The following is a 15062-nucleotide window of genomic DNA, read 5'->3' as shown; positions in this document are numbered from 1 at the left end:
CGTGTCTGTACGGTGCCCTTGAGTGTCGAGAAAGGCACCTTCAAATAAAATGCATTATTATTATATTTCTTTTATAAGATCCACGTTTTTGTGATTTTTTTATCTACATTTCAGCTGCTACCAAGTGAGGCATGTGATGACACATGGCATAATCAATAAAGATGAGAAAGCAAAGATTTTAATAAGGCATGGCATGACTTTTAAAATACTGCATTAAAATGATCAAACAACAAAAGTATGGCCACCATTTTTTGTATAAAGTAAACCCATATCATCAAAGAAAATAGCTTATCCAACAAAGAATTACCTCTTTTGTTAAATAAAAAAAATTCTCGACTACTTTGAATGAGTCCCTCTCTGATTGCAGCTGAACATGAGATCCAAAAAAAAAAAAAAAGTGCCCTGATTCAAAGGTTTACATCTGTGTGACACAAAACAACACATGCTCTTTTGGATGTGTGACAAACATTGCACACATTCACATACCACCACCACACTCAAATACTTGCACATGGATTAACACGATCAGTCTCCACTTTTTAAAGTGTGTCATTGTAGTGTCATGCACTACAAAAGCAGCACTTGTTTGACAATCATATTACTTGCTCCACATTACCTGACACCAAGCGTACATGAGTTGACTGAGGCTCAACAGCGCCCACCACAGGCTCAAAATTTTTGAACTATCACCAAATATTTCTTAACGATTACCCTGAAAGCGAAAAAAAAAAAAAAAAAAAAAATTGAGACTGGACCTCCATCCAATCAAGCACTGCAGAAATTAAATGAAATCAAAATTATGTCAGAGGAAAAAGAAATACATGTGAGGACATCTGAGACACAAATACACAAATGAATAAGGTGCATGAATTAATTTACAACAAAAAAAAAACAAATACAAATCCTGATTAAACACGGCTAGCCAGCTAGCACGGCTAAATGGAAATCACTTGAGGTATCAAGGCAGTTAGTGAAAAACACTTTTCACTAATATGTACATGATGCCTACATAAACACCCACCCAGCTTTGAGACTTTCAGTGTCAAGTCCATCATGAGTTCAACTTTGTGCATTTATATCACCAGTTAAGAGGAAAACTTAAGACTTGGGTATCTTTAACAGCCAAGGATAGAGTCATCCCACAGCTTCTCCTCCTCTGTCCTTGTGTCGATTTTCTCTCTGGGTTTCTTCTTCTCTTTCCGGTGCTTAAGTTTGGTGGGCTCATCCAGTTTGTCTTCCTGGTCTAAAGTCAATTCAGGCTTAATAAATACTTCAGTCACTTTCCTACTTTCCATCGTGTCTTTTGAATGTGAAAAATCAATGGCCCCGTCCCCTTCCTTAAAGTCCTCCTCGGGAGGCTGCTCGTCTCGTCTCCGATGTTTGCCATGGTTTTTCCGCCTTTTTCTCCTCTTCTCTTCTTCTGACTCCCCACACTCCTCTCCTCTTTTCTCCTCCAAATCATTCTCTCTTACTCTCCTAGTTTGCTTTTTCTTCCTCCGCTCCTTGTCAGAGTCTGCTTCTCTTGCCCTCTTACCTCTCACCCTTTTGGATCTTCTGGTCCTCTTCCTCTCTCTTCGCCGGTATTCACTATCATCGCTGTCACTTGACCTGCTGCTATAGCTGGAAGAATATGAGGAGGAGTAAGAGGATGACGAAGAATATGAGGAAGAGGAGCTTGACCGCTTTCTGAGCCTCTTTCTCTTAACCAGCTGCGGTGGGTCGGCTTCTAGAAGAGCCGGACAACTGTAGTCCCGCCCCCAGGGCAGCCGAGCAGACCTCCGATAGGGGTGCTGGCAGCCCTCTACTGGATAGAAACAGCCTGGGTGGCTGTGATGAGGAGGGTTACACATGGGTGGAAAGTTGTTCATTTGGGAAACTTCTGCGTCCTTAAAATCCTCTCGCTCATCCTCCTCATTCTCGTCCAGAGCGTCACTGGGAGGCAGAATCTGGCCAGGCTTAGGTGTGATTCCGCGCGCCTTCTGGACCTGAATATAATCCGCGAGTTCGTCTGCAAATGTGCTGTACGATTTTTGTTGGGATTTGCACAGGTCGATAACCTTCTTCTCCCTGGACAAACACATGTTAATGTGACATCAGTTCATATTTGTCAAACTGTTATTGTCAGAAACAAACTGAGTAAGCAGAGCAAGAAAGCATCTGATGATGATGATGATGGTGGTGGTGTTTTAAATCCAACAGGGATGGTGGATCCAAAAATAGATGTTGTAATACCAATGGGTCAAAAAAAGACAAGGTATCTATGAGGATGTTGATACATAGCCTGCATTCCCTTGTGTCTAATTCTGCACAGATGGTTCATTGCACCTGGGCCAAAATACAAAGCATCCACAGTGATTACCCATGAGTGTGTGAGAGCGACAGATTGCAATCACATCCACTCCGCCTGACTTAAAGGGCCTCAAAGTTCATAACATCCAGCAGCTGGTGTAGTGATCGCATGCTTTTACAGCATGGCAAATGTGTAAAGTTCCTCAAGGTTAGAGAAAGGCAAATATACAGACTAGTGGAACACAATTTGGGTTTGAAAACAGTCAATATAGTAAAGAATTAATGAGTTCTTTATTTGTTTTTTGATGTTACCTTAGCTGGTGCTTGCTTCCCTGCATGTGGGCCTGATACATCTCCACAGAGTTAAACTGCACATTACACATCTGACACATCAGGGCACTTGCTGCAGATCCTGAATGGAGGGCGAGTCAACAAATAAGGAAGAGGCATGAAGACTTTGATGGCTGTCAGATAAAGTACCTTTATATTAGTGCGGAAGGTCTTACCTTCACAAACATTATCTCCCAGCTCTTTGAGCAGCTGCTGCCTGGCCTCATTCCTCTGGTGTTTGCGTCCATTGTAGTGCTGCAGAGCCACTTGGGGATTGTTGAAAGAGGCGTCACACAAAGCACAGTATTTGTTTGCATCCTCCAAATCAAACTCTGTGCCGAGTGTTGCCTCAACGGGATTCTCCGTCGCACTGGCTGATTCAGATTTATGGTCATCGGCTGTGGGGTCCCCAGTCGGACTCTGCAAGCTTCTCAGCTCTGTTTTCCTTTCTAAGCACAACAGTATGCATTTCCATTTGATGTTCATGTTTACTTTTGACATGTTGCACCAAATTTCAGGTTTAGACTTCAAATTGCAGCAAACACTTGCCTGGGGTCTGAAGACTTAGTTTTCGAAGATTTTTGAAGTGAACTTTGCCCTCATAATGGGATTTGGCCACCACAGGAGAACTGAACACCATGTTACACAGCTCGCAGAAACGGTCCTTATCAGTTGCTTTGGTCCGCTGTAAAAATCAGGCACAAGATGGAATTACCACGAAATGCAGCCTGATGACAATGAACAAAGTATTGTTGACACATTGAAACCATGTGAAAATGTTGTGAATTCCATTCGCTTTCAGTTTTCCTTGTCCTCATAGCTGGTATTTTTACTTCACGGTAATAATCATGCACTCTTTATTGCACCACCACAATAATTACACTCATCTTTCATTCACATGATCACAACATTTAAACATTATGTGCTGTCGGGGCACAGAATATTCATTGAAAGGGCGATTGAGATGCTTATCACATTTTACCTTCGGATGGTTACTAAGTGTTTTTGATCAAATTTTACTGCAATATCATTTGTATCTTTAATTGGTGCCTAATTCGAAACGTACAAACCTGGGTGCCAGGGGATTCTTCTGCTCTCTTAGTCTGTAGGTACACTCGAAGCTTCTGGGCGTGTTTCTTCCCCTTGAGGGATACAGATTAGAATAAAGATTGCCAGACTGTTAGATCAATGAAATTGGAGCACAGTTGTACAGCGGGTGCCAAAAATCAGGATGAGCAAACCTCATAGTGGGACAGCCGCTGGGATTCAAACAGAAGCACGGCTTCACACACATGGCAGTAGTGATCAGTCAAGAGACCTTTCAGTAGGTCTTCCTCACTCCTGACTCCTGTGTTGTAGAATAGCAAGTAAATAAACAAGCTGGTAGGTTCCTCTTTTTTAATATATATACAGGAGTTTCACTTGTTTTTCTAATTACACGGGGAGGGGCTCTTCAGTTAACATAAAAACATCTCTATACACTACATGCAGAGCTCAAATCAGGAATTTAACATGCCAACTGAATTATTGACACAAGCACGCGTTTTACCAATTCATATCACAGAGTATTTCACCGATCATAGGATATGAATGCTTTTAGATGCACACTTGCCACTCGTGCAGATTTTTGAATCTCCCAAAAAGTGCAGCTTCATTCACACCCCCCCTCCAAATGAGTTGAATTATACATTTGTGTCAACATCTTTGATGCTCATTCAGTGCTCCTGCATTTTCATGCATTACACCGCTGCCAATATCCTCTTTTAAAGCGAGGAAGGACAGCCATTTGGACCTGGTAGGTATGTAAGTACTTTGTGTTCAGGTCGCAATCATGTGAAACTTGCCCTAAGCGTAAGCAACTCAAAGAATGCATTGGCATGATATACTGTATACAAAACATTTCTAATAGACTGCCCAATTATGGAGGACATCATTGACAGTATAATTACTTTATGAAACATCGTAGCTTCCTTCTGTCCACCAATGTGACGGAGACAAGGGCAACACAATGAATTAAAGCAACTGTATTTTTGTGTAATTACAGTGTGTGGTTCAGCCAAATGCACATTTAACAGCTTGTGTCTTTATGATGTCATAGCATCCCACACGCATCAACAGACACAAACATTGCTGAATTTAAAGGCTACAATCATTACATGATGACCCAATTAAAATCATAGATATGGACTTATCGCTTGAGAAAATGACCAAAAATAACACAATGATACAAACTGCCAGGGGCTCCATTGTAGGTTACATTTTGAAGCATGTGAGGCTTGCAATAGCACAACTGAAACCGTTCATGATCCGAATGTTAATGTGATCTGGTCAGACACAGATGATGAAACTTTTAATACATAGCAAGAGGTGATGCCCCTTCCAACACAAAGTCAAAAGGAACAGTCTGAAAATGTCTGAATTTGTTCCCACTAGATTAGAAAAAATGAATCGAATTTGGAATTTATAACCATTTCTGAAACGAGAGAAATATTACTACATTTCTACAAAATTACCATACCTAACATATCCTACACTGTAAAATGATCTTTGACTTAATGAGCTTGACTTATAGGTAATTTTACACAATAAAGTCAGCATGAATACTGAAAGGCAGTTGTGTAACTTTACAAATTATTCCTTGTATTCCATCATTTTATGATAAAAAATCTCACTTGCTTTTGGTTGAGATGCGTTAGAATTGGAATTCTTCTCAACACGATTTGTGAATTACACTCGGGGTCAAACTGGTGGGGAGAAAACTCGATTACTATTAATCCTTAAAAAAGGGATGATTACAATTCATCTTATGCTCAGCTCTCTTGACACTGCATATTTCATCTGGGGTATTATTCCTTTTTATTCCTTTTCCAAAATTGTTCCAAGATTCATTTTGTGAAGGCAACTGGGGGTTTCACCTTCTGAAATGCTTCTGAAACATTTGCTGACGTAGGAACTGGTCAACCATGATTCCCTTTGTCAGAATATTTTTTGCCATCAATTGGTAATAGTGGGTAAAAGGAACAGTTTTAGTGTAAAATTCAAAGTTACTTGCAGGATGTGGTGTGAAAACATCAGTTGGTCATGTCCCAAAAATAAATCATTTATTGTATTAACAATGTGTAACTAGAAATGCTAAAAATGTTTTACACCTTTAAAAAAATAATCAGTTAACTGGTCAACCTATGGATGCTTACTTATTTTTAATTCCTTCATTTAACAGTTCATAAAGTTACAAAACAAACAAGGGTTGAAAAAGTGTCCTATATTTACTATCCTGCAATATAATTGGGATTGGGAAAACATAAATTTGAAGTGTCTTTGAATAAAACAAATCAACTGAAGATCACTCAATAATTCAAATACTTTTAAGATATATAAATAATCGATTTAACTTCTATTCAGTAGTAGATATTGAAAGCCAAGACCATGCACTGAATCTCAAGTTAGTAATGTAGTGTTCAAATAAATTGCGTGCCATAATTTTCCCTCCAGTTTGAAAAACCAATGTTCTGCAATTAAAATGTAGGAGTTATATCTAAAAATAGGCCCAATTATTGATATCTGCTAAATGTCAGATATTATGCATAAAGAGATTCTCAAGAGTGGCTGACAAGACTGAAAATATTGTATCTCAAAAAATAAGTACAAACACTGACAATACTAAACACCTTCAGTCCACATCCTCTTCTCTGAAACACTTCGATTTTAGCAAATGAGACCAATGAGCTTCTGAATGGTGTCAGCAGCAACAGGATTGTGAGGCATCTTGTTCCATGGCCAGAAGTCATACTTTTAATAAGAAACTGAATAGTCACTTGTGTTTTATCCAGGTCACAGACTGTTTCACTGAATACTGAGTTACTAATGCCCGGTTCGGTTTTGAAACTTAGGTCACTAGTGTATTGGGAGTCTAAAAGCTGCAGAAACCAGGCAGCGTTGATCGTATAACCAGACAGAGCTGAGCTACAGGGCTGCAACGAAGACAAAACAGCGGTACCTGGAAAGACAGAGGCTGTTTGAGCTGTGAAGTGAGTTTGGGGACTCTTAACGTTCGGTCGTTAGGTCATTAACGGCAACTGCCCAAACAACACCGGGCCCAACGAAACGACCAATCTTTACATCTAGTTAGGCTGATCTGGCTTGTCGGGGCTGTTTTGGTGGGCGATAGCGTTCACGGTTACTGCACGCAAACACAGTAGACAATGTCGAGCAGGCCTTTTCTCCCTGGCGAGTGCATAAACATATGACGTTAGCGTATTTAGCTAAGAAGCTAGCTCACTCTGTTCTTGAGGAAGCTAGCCTGTTAGCAAGAAAGCTAACGTCTGTTCGGCAGGTCGAATGCACCACAGCTGAATTTTCACGTTCTAGACAAAACTCACCTTCAACCTGGGTACTATCTGTTTTAGTGTTTATTACTTTGTCAGCATCTGTGGCAAAAGCCGCAAGTGGGGCAGTACTAGTGTTATTTTGAGCGTCTGACACCGCAGAGTACAGAATGTAGACGTTCTGCTCGTCCATCTTTCCTCCTAGTGAAGAGCGCATGCGCAGTGCAACGAGGGAATTAAAAATGGCGTCCTCCTACAGGTGATAGCAATTCATTTAGGTCAACTTGCATTCAATATTCAATAAAATCGATCGTTAATAAAACATTATCCGTTTCTTTTTTAAATAGACCAAAAAATAAGCCACAAAACTTTAAATGCAATATTTTACTGCTATTATTTATTTCACAACCTTCAAGATTTTCTACAAATACACAATATGTCGATGTGTTTAAAAGAAGCCAAAAATTGTTTTGTGTTTTGGAATTGGACTTGAGGTAGCAAAGGTGTGAATAAATGGTTTTAAATTCCCGGTGTATCAGTTTACTTGTTCAACGATTGAACAATCTTACCAGATCACCATGTGTATTAACATGCTATTTTAAAAGACATCACAAGCACTTTTTCCTCAATCATCTTAAAATATATACAAATCTCAGTATAATACCATAAGCAAAAGCAGGACCTCCATAAATGAAAATAAAAAAAAGAAAGATCATACTGAAATAATGTATCCTGGTACATGTTTTTACATTTGGTTCACTCTGATTGAACACTTGTTCTACTATGAATTGAAACCCACAGACATTCAACAAATCGGCCTCAGAGTGGCCACGGAAGGAGGGCAAATGTGTAGGACGGGATACCCAGCTGGCAGCGTAGAACTTTTTGTCACTTTTTCTTCTGAAGCTCTCTGGCCAAGGTATCCAGCTGTAAAGATAAAAATTAAATACAAAGTAACTTCAGGGGAAGGCTCCGATCAATTACTTTTTACAATAATAGCTTGCATTTTTTTGCCTTTCCAGAGACTTGTCACTGAATAACACTTGTCTGGTTGTTACACCCATATTTTTTATCTGATGTATTAATTAGGTAAACATCTTTTTTTCTTCTTCTTGTGGTTTAAAAAAAATGGACAGAATTAATTTCACTCACAATGATGCTTCTGAGAACGCCCCTCCTCTGGGGTCTCAAGAAGCTGCATTCTCCAGCTTCGCATAACTTGATCTCCTCTGAAATCTGAGAAAAAAACAAAAACAAAAACAACATGGTACAAAAAGAACAAAATCAATAAATGGATGAATTTTGATCAAAACTAAGCAACCATCCAACACAGACAGTGGTCCTGACCTCTGATGTGGCAAAGGAGTCCAGGTCTCTCTTGCCTCCAGGATACCAACCGTGAGACCAGTGTTGACCCATCGACAGCTGAGCTCCGATACACAGAAACAGGCCAAGCAGCAAAACCACCCGAGATAAACTCATGGTACTTCTTTATTACCTGTTGGCAGAGGCATTTTTTTTTTTTTTTCAAACAAATAAAACCTTTTCATTCAGAGCAAAAGAAAATACCAATATTGATACATTTGTTAAACTATGATTCTGATGAAATGATCTTGAACACTTTCACATCTGATAATAAATTTAAAACATTTAATTGAGGATACTTAATCTCATTTTGGTGCAGCACGGACTGATGGACTGAAATGGGATCTAAATGTTTACAGTATTATCCTTCTTTCGGTTGTTTATTTACTGTAAACACTTCCAGTAGTCCATTTGCAACATGCATTTTGTATTTCAAACTACATATTGTAAAATAAAATCTTAATGCACTTTTTGAGAACTCAGTGTTTTCAAGACATTTTCACACCAATCAAAGCACGATTATGGATTAATGCATGTCATTTTATTGATGGCAGCAACTCAGCTACTTTTGGAAAAATATTCAGGAATGTTGTGCTAATTGATCATGTTAAAAAAAATGACAAAACATTTATTTGCATACATTTGCAACAGCTTTGCCTTATGGAACACTGGAAACTTTCAAAAGTTTCCAGTGTTTTGCACTGGGAAGATCCAAGACACATTGAAGAAGAAATACAACTAACTGCCAAATATTGGCAAAAAGTCAGATAACTTTCTCTGGACTATTCTAACTTGATCTGACTTTTCTAAATAAAACTGTATAAGTAGAAGGAGGGTTCTTACCTAAACTCTGATGGCTTTATCAAATCTTGAGGTGTCCCCGACCGTTCACGCTGCTGGTCCTTACTTATCCCACGGATGCTTGTCTGTTAGAATTCTTCTCAACGTCTGTCTTTTCAATATATGTTCCTGATGAATAGATTCCCCTCCCAACCCTGATGATCACTCTTCATGTGTCCAGCCCATCCCTGACCCCTCTGATCCATGTGCTCCCACTGGGGAAATTAGCTGCCGTTTGGGACCAGAGGTGCAGAAGACGCGACCAATTCCTATTATCTTTGCAAACACCAGTGCAACACCTTTGTGACAGTCATCGACAAATAAGAAAATTTCTTTTCAGGCCCCAAACTAAAGAGAAACAACCAATTATTAATGGCATATACAGTACTCTGCAGAGAAAGATATGTCTATAACAAAAATGAGGAGTCATATTAATAATTGTAATGTAATAATAATTAACATATATAATTTTATGAGTATATATAACATCACACACACACACACACATATATATATCACCACTTCTCTTGGTCAGATGGTCATGTTGGTTGCTGGAACCAATCCTGACTGCTGTTGGCCACGAGGTTGGGTATAACCTGAAATTGCAGCAGGAGGATCACAGGGACAAATATACAGACATCCAACCATTCACTCTCATTTCCAGCTTAGCAAATTTTCATTCTTTTAATCTACTGCATGTTTTTTGGACTGTGGGAGATACGTGGAGAACAGGAAGGCGCCAGTCAGGATTGAATTGGGAACCTTCCTGCTGTGAGGCACGTGTTCAACACTGTACTGCCTCACAGTATCAATCAGGCCAATATTCATGATACCATCCAGTCCCACTCTAAACCAATTTCCTCCCTTTCTGAATTGGTTTTGATAAGAGTGACTGATGACACATCCTCAATTAGATCCCTTCGACCCCTCAGTCAGGAGAAAGAGAATATATGATTGCAAAGGGAACAAATAGTGCACACCCCCATTAGAGGGGAGCAGGCAATTTGTCCCCAGACAGTGGAGTAGGTCACTCAGCTGTTGACTGAGATGATCAAAGAACCACATAGTCGACGTCTCTTATGCGACAGATTGGATAAAACTTGATGACTCTCTTATTGCGTCACACAGCTATCGTTAAGTTTGACCTCCAGTGTGACGCCGGCCTTTTTCCAGTGTTGATATTCCTTTTTTTTTCCCCAAAGATGAATTCAGTTTGTTAATTTAAACAATATGTAACATAATTTGCAGGACATCATTTAAATAATCCGTTGAATATAATTTTAGTAGTTCTGTACCTTCTAACGTCTGTGACAAAATCACACCGTCAAAGCTTATCTTGTAGCATTTTCATCATGTCTTCTGCAAATCACAGATTCCTCTAATCTATCAGGGTTCTCGGAAAACAAATACATTTAATCTCAGCTATGCTGAGTTGGTTTGACTCAGAATTATGATGCTGGTTGGACCAAATTATACTGTTATGAGCTAAATCATAAATGTCCAGATTCGTTGTATAATTATGAAACAAAATGATTTTTACAGGGTCCACACAAGTAAACCAGTAAAAAAAAATGGATTAAATTATTTTTAAATAATTACAAAAAAGCACATTAATATTTGCTCAGGGTTTGAAGGATTAATCTTGGGAGTTTAGACCCCTTTAGATGACACACTGGGGAATGGTGATCTATAAGGGAACACAAATGACTGGCAATTATTTTGAAACCCTTCTCCCATTAGTCTCCATTGAGCACTGAGCTGTAATGAGCATCCGGTTGCCGCGGCGTCAAATGAGCGAAGCAAACACACGTTAGCCGGTCACGGCAGATCCTAGAATTGTACTTCACGCAGAGTTAATGGCAATAGTAAATCCAGTCAGGAGCTAAAATCTCAAGCACTTTATTAGTTTTGAACAGTATCTTGTTTAGAAAGGCCATCTGGCATTATATAATTATATATAATCTTATCATATATATAATTATATATACATATATTCAAATGTTGAATAACAAAACACTAGAAACAAACATAGGCAAATTAAAAAATAGGATTATCTTAAGACAATAATACCAAATTAAAAATAACCAAAACAATATCTAATACATTTTTCAAAATGGTCCCAATACAGGTCAATATACATCTTTTTACTTAAAAAAGAGAGAAAGGGGGTAGAAGAAAATAAAATAAGCAAGGCAGCAGACACGAAAGAAATATAAATAACCTTACATTATGTACAAAAGGGAATAGGGCAGTGACCACTTGAGGGGAAAAAATGGTCTGTGAGAAATTTGAAATGGTGTGAAGAAGTGGACAGCAATAAACAGAGCTGGACAGAAACATGAAGAGCAAATACAGGTGGAGAGAAGAGGGTAGTTGGACTTGTGTCCTCTCGTTTGGAAATAGACGTATAATAACACAAGGTTTACTTTGGAGAAGATGCAAATAGATGGAAGTTTTTGTTTTTTTTTTTCGTTGTGGGAAAGAGGTGAGATTTGCACAATTGGAAACCCACGGTGGGGGTGGGGGTTAATTTCATGGACCCTCTTTTAAACTATAAGGAATGAAACCGTCAGTATGAAAAATAATTTAATTTAGTCTGACTTGTACGAAAAGGGAAATGGATGATAGATTACAGGGAATGTGAACGTAAGGATGGATGATCCTGTGTTGGCCCTTTCAATTAATTGTCATTTACCTGAAGGGAACGCAAAGCACAGCTCCTTTTGGATGACTACGTTTCACCGCATATAGCAGTTCTGCAATTAACAGTGAAATCTCATTTTCACCTACCACTGAGGCACTTTTTATTCTGAATTCTCTACAATAGCAAAATAGTATGGGTCTCATGGGCTGGAATTGTCGAGTTTTGCCTTGAATTTTCAGCAATCCCAAGTCACCGCTTGAATTCAAACACACACAATTAGCATGAAATTTAAACACGGGCCAATAGACAGAAAAGGCAAACAGATGACCTCCTACATTAATAACTAAATAAGTGGCAAAGTTATAAGGGGGGGGGGGGGGGGGTGGCACCTAACTAGTCAAGCGGGCACTTGTGATGCTTTGGAAACATAAGACCTGAAATGATGATGATGCACAAACACTGAACAATTTCAGTGACTGGTCAGATTTTCAAACATTTTGCTACGTTACATCCCTACAAGGGACTTATAGAAGGCTACAATACCAGAAACCTTTCCTAGAGTTATAGTAATATATAGTTTCATTTCTCATTTGGTTCTGTCACGTTTAAGGGCTTTCGCTTTCGGTGCAAATAGTACATGAGTGCTCGAACGACGATTAAAATTCGGCACCTTTTCCTGATGATTGCTTAAAAAAAGTTATTTGTGGAATAATCGTGTTCCTTCTTTGCAGAAAAGCAGTTTCCGCCAAGATTGGAATTTTCAGTTTGACTGTTGGGTCGATGTGAATATTGTATTGAAATGCCACATTTCAATGTTAAAAAAAAAAAAAAGGAAAAAAGGATTATATCTAAATATAAGGAACACTGATGATTAAAAGCGTTGATATCAGATATTATCACTAATTAAAAACAACTTTGCTCACCTGGTATCACCTTTCATCTAAAACTGCTTCAGCTGTGTGTGTGTGGTGTGTGTATGTGTGTGTGTGTGTGGGATGAGACCTCACAATCGGGGGATCTCCTCCTCCAGCGGGAATTGGAACCACTTGAGTGTATTTCCGCGGAGACGAACTCCAGCAGAATTTGTTCAGTTTGTACGCATAATCAAGTCCTGGCACCGGCTGTTTCCTGAGCTGCTGGAGTAGCAATCAGAAAAAACCCAAAGCCCTGCAGTTAACTGACATCACGCATCTTTCATTACAATCATAAAGGGCTCAGCCTTACTGGTGACCTCATTATTAAAAAAAAAACAAAAAAAAACAAAACAAAACAAAACAACGCAAGACCTATCTGTATTTCAAGTCGTCAGAATACAGCCTTAAAAAAAAAAATAAAAAAATAAAAACAAGGCATGGCACACTTCTACTATTAAAGTAACAATGCATCCATCCATTTTTTGTTAGCAACAGCATTAGAGTAAAAAACATTCTCCGGCATCAGTGTTCGTGGTGAGAAACTAAAAGAAACCGTTCATTAGATTAGTGACATTGCGGTGGCGCGTTGATGTCACAGCGGTTGGAGAAAAAAAAGACAAACAGGTAAAGGAACAAATCCAGGCAGACTCAAAGTCAATTCATATATGATACAAAAGGAAATACTGACATGACATTACGTGTCTGTAAACAAGGAGTGGGTGAATAATGTTGATTTCTTCGGTGAGCTGATTATCATGATTGTGTTTTGGCTCATCAACATGATCTCTGCTGCTTTATAAAAATTGAAAGTTTGACAAATTCTCTATTCTCTAACAACTTGTGCCCAAGATATTTAAAACCTATTTAACATGCCACGTTCCAGGGTGAGCGGGACATTGCTGATTTAGGACAGGACTTGGAAAAAAAAACAGTGTTGTTTTGGTCAGCCGAGGCCTCGGGGTGAAAACACACGGAGGCTTTGGGGAAAAGAATAAAGAGGCTCCTGGTTGTGCGACAGCTGGAGTTCAAGCTGGGTCAGATATTTTGATCAGTTATTGACCTTTAAGCTCCTGCAACCTTAAAAGGGATCTAGCCAGTTTGCTTGACTATAACCTGGTTCTGCTTCCGTGTGACTATGCAGTGTGTGAACGTTTCGTTGTGAAAACAGGTTTTCGTCTCTGCAAGTAAAGTCATCGCTACAGCGTGGCTCTGGCAAAACCAAACACTTTTTAGGTCTGTGCTCCCAAAAAGTAAAAAAACAAAATCAAAACAGCATCCCGTTGACTCTGGATATTTTTACATTAGCTTCCAAAGCATTATTCATATTCATATATAGTCATACATATGACTATATATATATATATATATACCAATAAAGTACATTAAAAGGTGCCACTGGAAATGCAGCCAAACTGAAAACTGTGTCTGAAACCAAAGAAATAAGATGCATCACAGTAAGTATATATACACGAGTGTGTGCGGTATCTGTGTATGAGTGTGTAAATAAAATTGGGGGTGAAGGGCTGTATTAACAACTCCATTATTACAAAATATTCAAGAAGGCATCTTCTGTCCAACTGCGCTGCCCCGTCCTCCAGGGCTAAATCTCTGTTCCCTTTTCCGGGCAGTTTCCTCCCATCTGCAGATCAAGTTGTGAGGAGTCTTTTAGAAAGAAATAAATCCTTCAGATGGGAGTATGCAGCTTTTCATATGTCAAGGTGTGTGTGTGTGTGTGTGTGTGTGTGTGTGTGGTTGTGTGTGTGTGTGTATTGTGCATGCAAGCTGTGTTTGTATGAATTGTAGGCTGACATCCTTCCAAGACAGGTCCCTACTTGAAGTTGGCATAGTCAGAAAAGGCATCAATATACTCCTGGACCACTTTGTAGCAGAACTCGTACTGCTCCTGAGGAGGAGAAACGCAGCATTACATGACCTTGCAGAATTTATTTCACTTTTGAGCGGCATTGAAAAATATTCTGATACTAAGATGCCCATTTTTCGCAGTGTATCATCAATTTAGCAATGCCATTTTGAGGAATAGACATAATTGACAGTGAGAAGTGAAACGACAGTGAAAAATGGCATGAACTTGTGCGAATTGGCAAGTCAGGGCAGACGGAAACCGTTCGTGACCTCAGGTCTTGGTTGTGTAACTGCCAGCATGATTCGTGGTATCACTGCTACTTTCAAACTCGGTGTGATGAGCGAAAATTGAGGAAAACAGATTGCTTGGAATTTTCCCCCATTGATTCCGGTACAATTCAAACGGTTACAAGAAATCGCTCTGGCTTAAATAAGCCTTTTGAGAGACTAAGAACGTTCAATAAAACAGAAAAAAAAAATAGACAGGCAGTA

General features: G+C 39.1%; 2 protein-coding genes and 1 pseudogene across 4 annotated transcripts in view; all 3 read right to left on the bottom strand.

Annotated features, from left to right (window-relative positions):
- Positions 1-1103: 1103 nt before the first annotated feature.
- zmat1 (zinc finger matrin-type 1) lies at positions 1104-7137 on the bottom strand (annotated as a pseudogene). Its single transcript, XR_015107818.1, has 7 exons — positions 6999-7137; positions 3861-3967; positions 3690-3761; positions 3163-3304; positions 2796-3068; positions 2602-2701; positions 1104-2067 (listed from the first exon to the last, which is right to left on the bottom strand). The product of XR_015107818.1 is annotated as a zinc finger matrin-type 1 (transcript).
- A 287-nt stretch (positions 7138-7424) lies between these two features.
- Positions 7425-9269, bottom strand: gnrh2 (gonadotropin-releasing hormone 2). 2 transcript variants are annotated; one of them, XM_086167938.1, is made up of 4 exons: positions 9153-9269; positions 8292-8442; positions 8097-8180; positions 7425-7871 (listed from the first exon to the last, which is right to left on the bottom strand). In XM_086167938.1, exons 2-4 carry the CDS (start codon positions 8424-8426, stop codon positions 7833-7835), a joined length of 258 nt encoding a protein of 85 aa, XP_086024064.1. In that variant the 5' UTR covers positions 8427-8442; positions 9153-9269; the 3' UTR covers positions 7425-7832. The 2 variants fall into 2 exon arrangements, with proteins under 2 accessions (XP_086024064.1, XP_086024065.1); XM_086167939.1 differs by lacking the exon at positions 9153-9269 and having other exon boundaries at positions 8292-8835.
- Positions 9270-11032: 1763 nt separating this feature from the next.
- ptpra (protein tyrosine phosphatase receptor type A) overlaps positions 11033-15062 on the bottom strand; it is a 30046-nt gene continuing 26016 nt past the window's right edge. The window contains exon 22 of the mRNA XM_086167937.1: positions 11033-14610. Coding sequence (XP_086024063.1) covers positions 14536-14610 — 75 coding nt within the window. The 3' untranslated portion in view covers positions 11033-14535. The remainder of the gene's footprint in view (positions 14611-15062) is intronic.

The sequence above is a fragment of the Fistularia commersonii genome, chromosome 21 (genome assembly GCF_037954325.1).
Source record: "Fistularia commersonii isolate RoL2024-O1a breed Wild chromosome 21, RoL_Fcom_v1.0, whole genome shotgun sequence".
NCBI classification, from domain to species: Eukaryota; Metazoa; Chordata; class Actinopteri; order Syngnathiformes; family Fistulariidae; genus Fistularia; species Fistularia commersonii.
Note: the sequence above shows the minus strand (reverse complement) of the source record. Positions and strands in the feature narration are given on the sequence as shown.

Excerpts from the sequence above, each read along its gene's own strand:
- gnrh2 (XM_086167938.1), bottom strand. The coding sequence starts at position 8,426 with ATGAGTTTATCTCGGGTGGTTTTGCTGCTTGGCCTGTTTCTGTGTATC. Across the intron at positions 8,181-8,291 it reads ACTCCTTTGCCACATCAGAG|ATTTCAGAGGAGATCAAGTT; the intron begins GTCAGGACCACT and ends TTTTTTTCTCAG. Across the intron at positions 7,872-8,096 it reads GCGTTCTCAGAAGCATCATT|CTGGATACCTTGGCCAGAGA; the intron begins GTGAGTGAAATT and ends TTATCTTTACAG.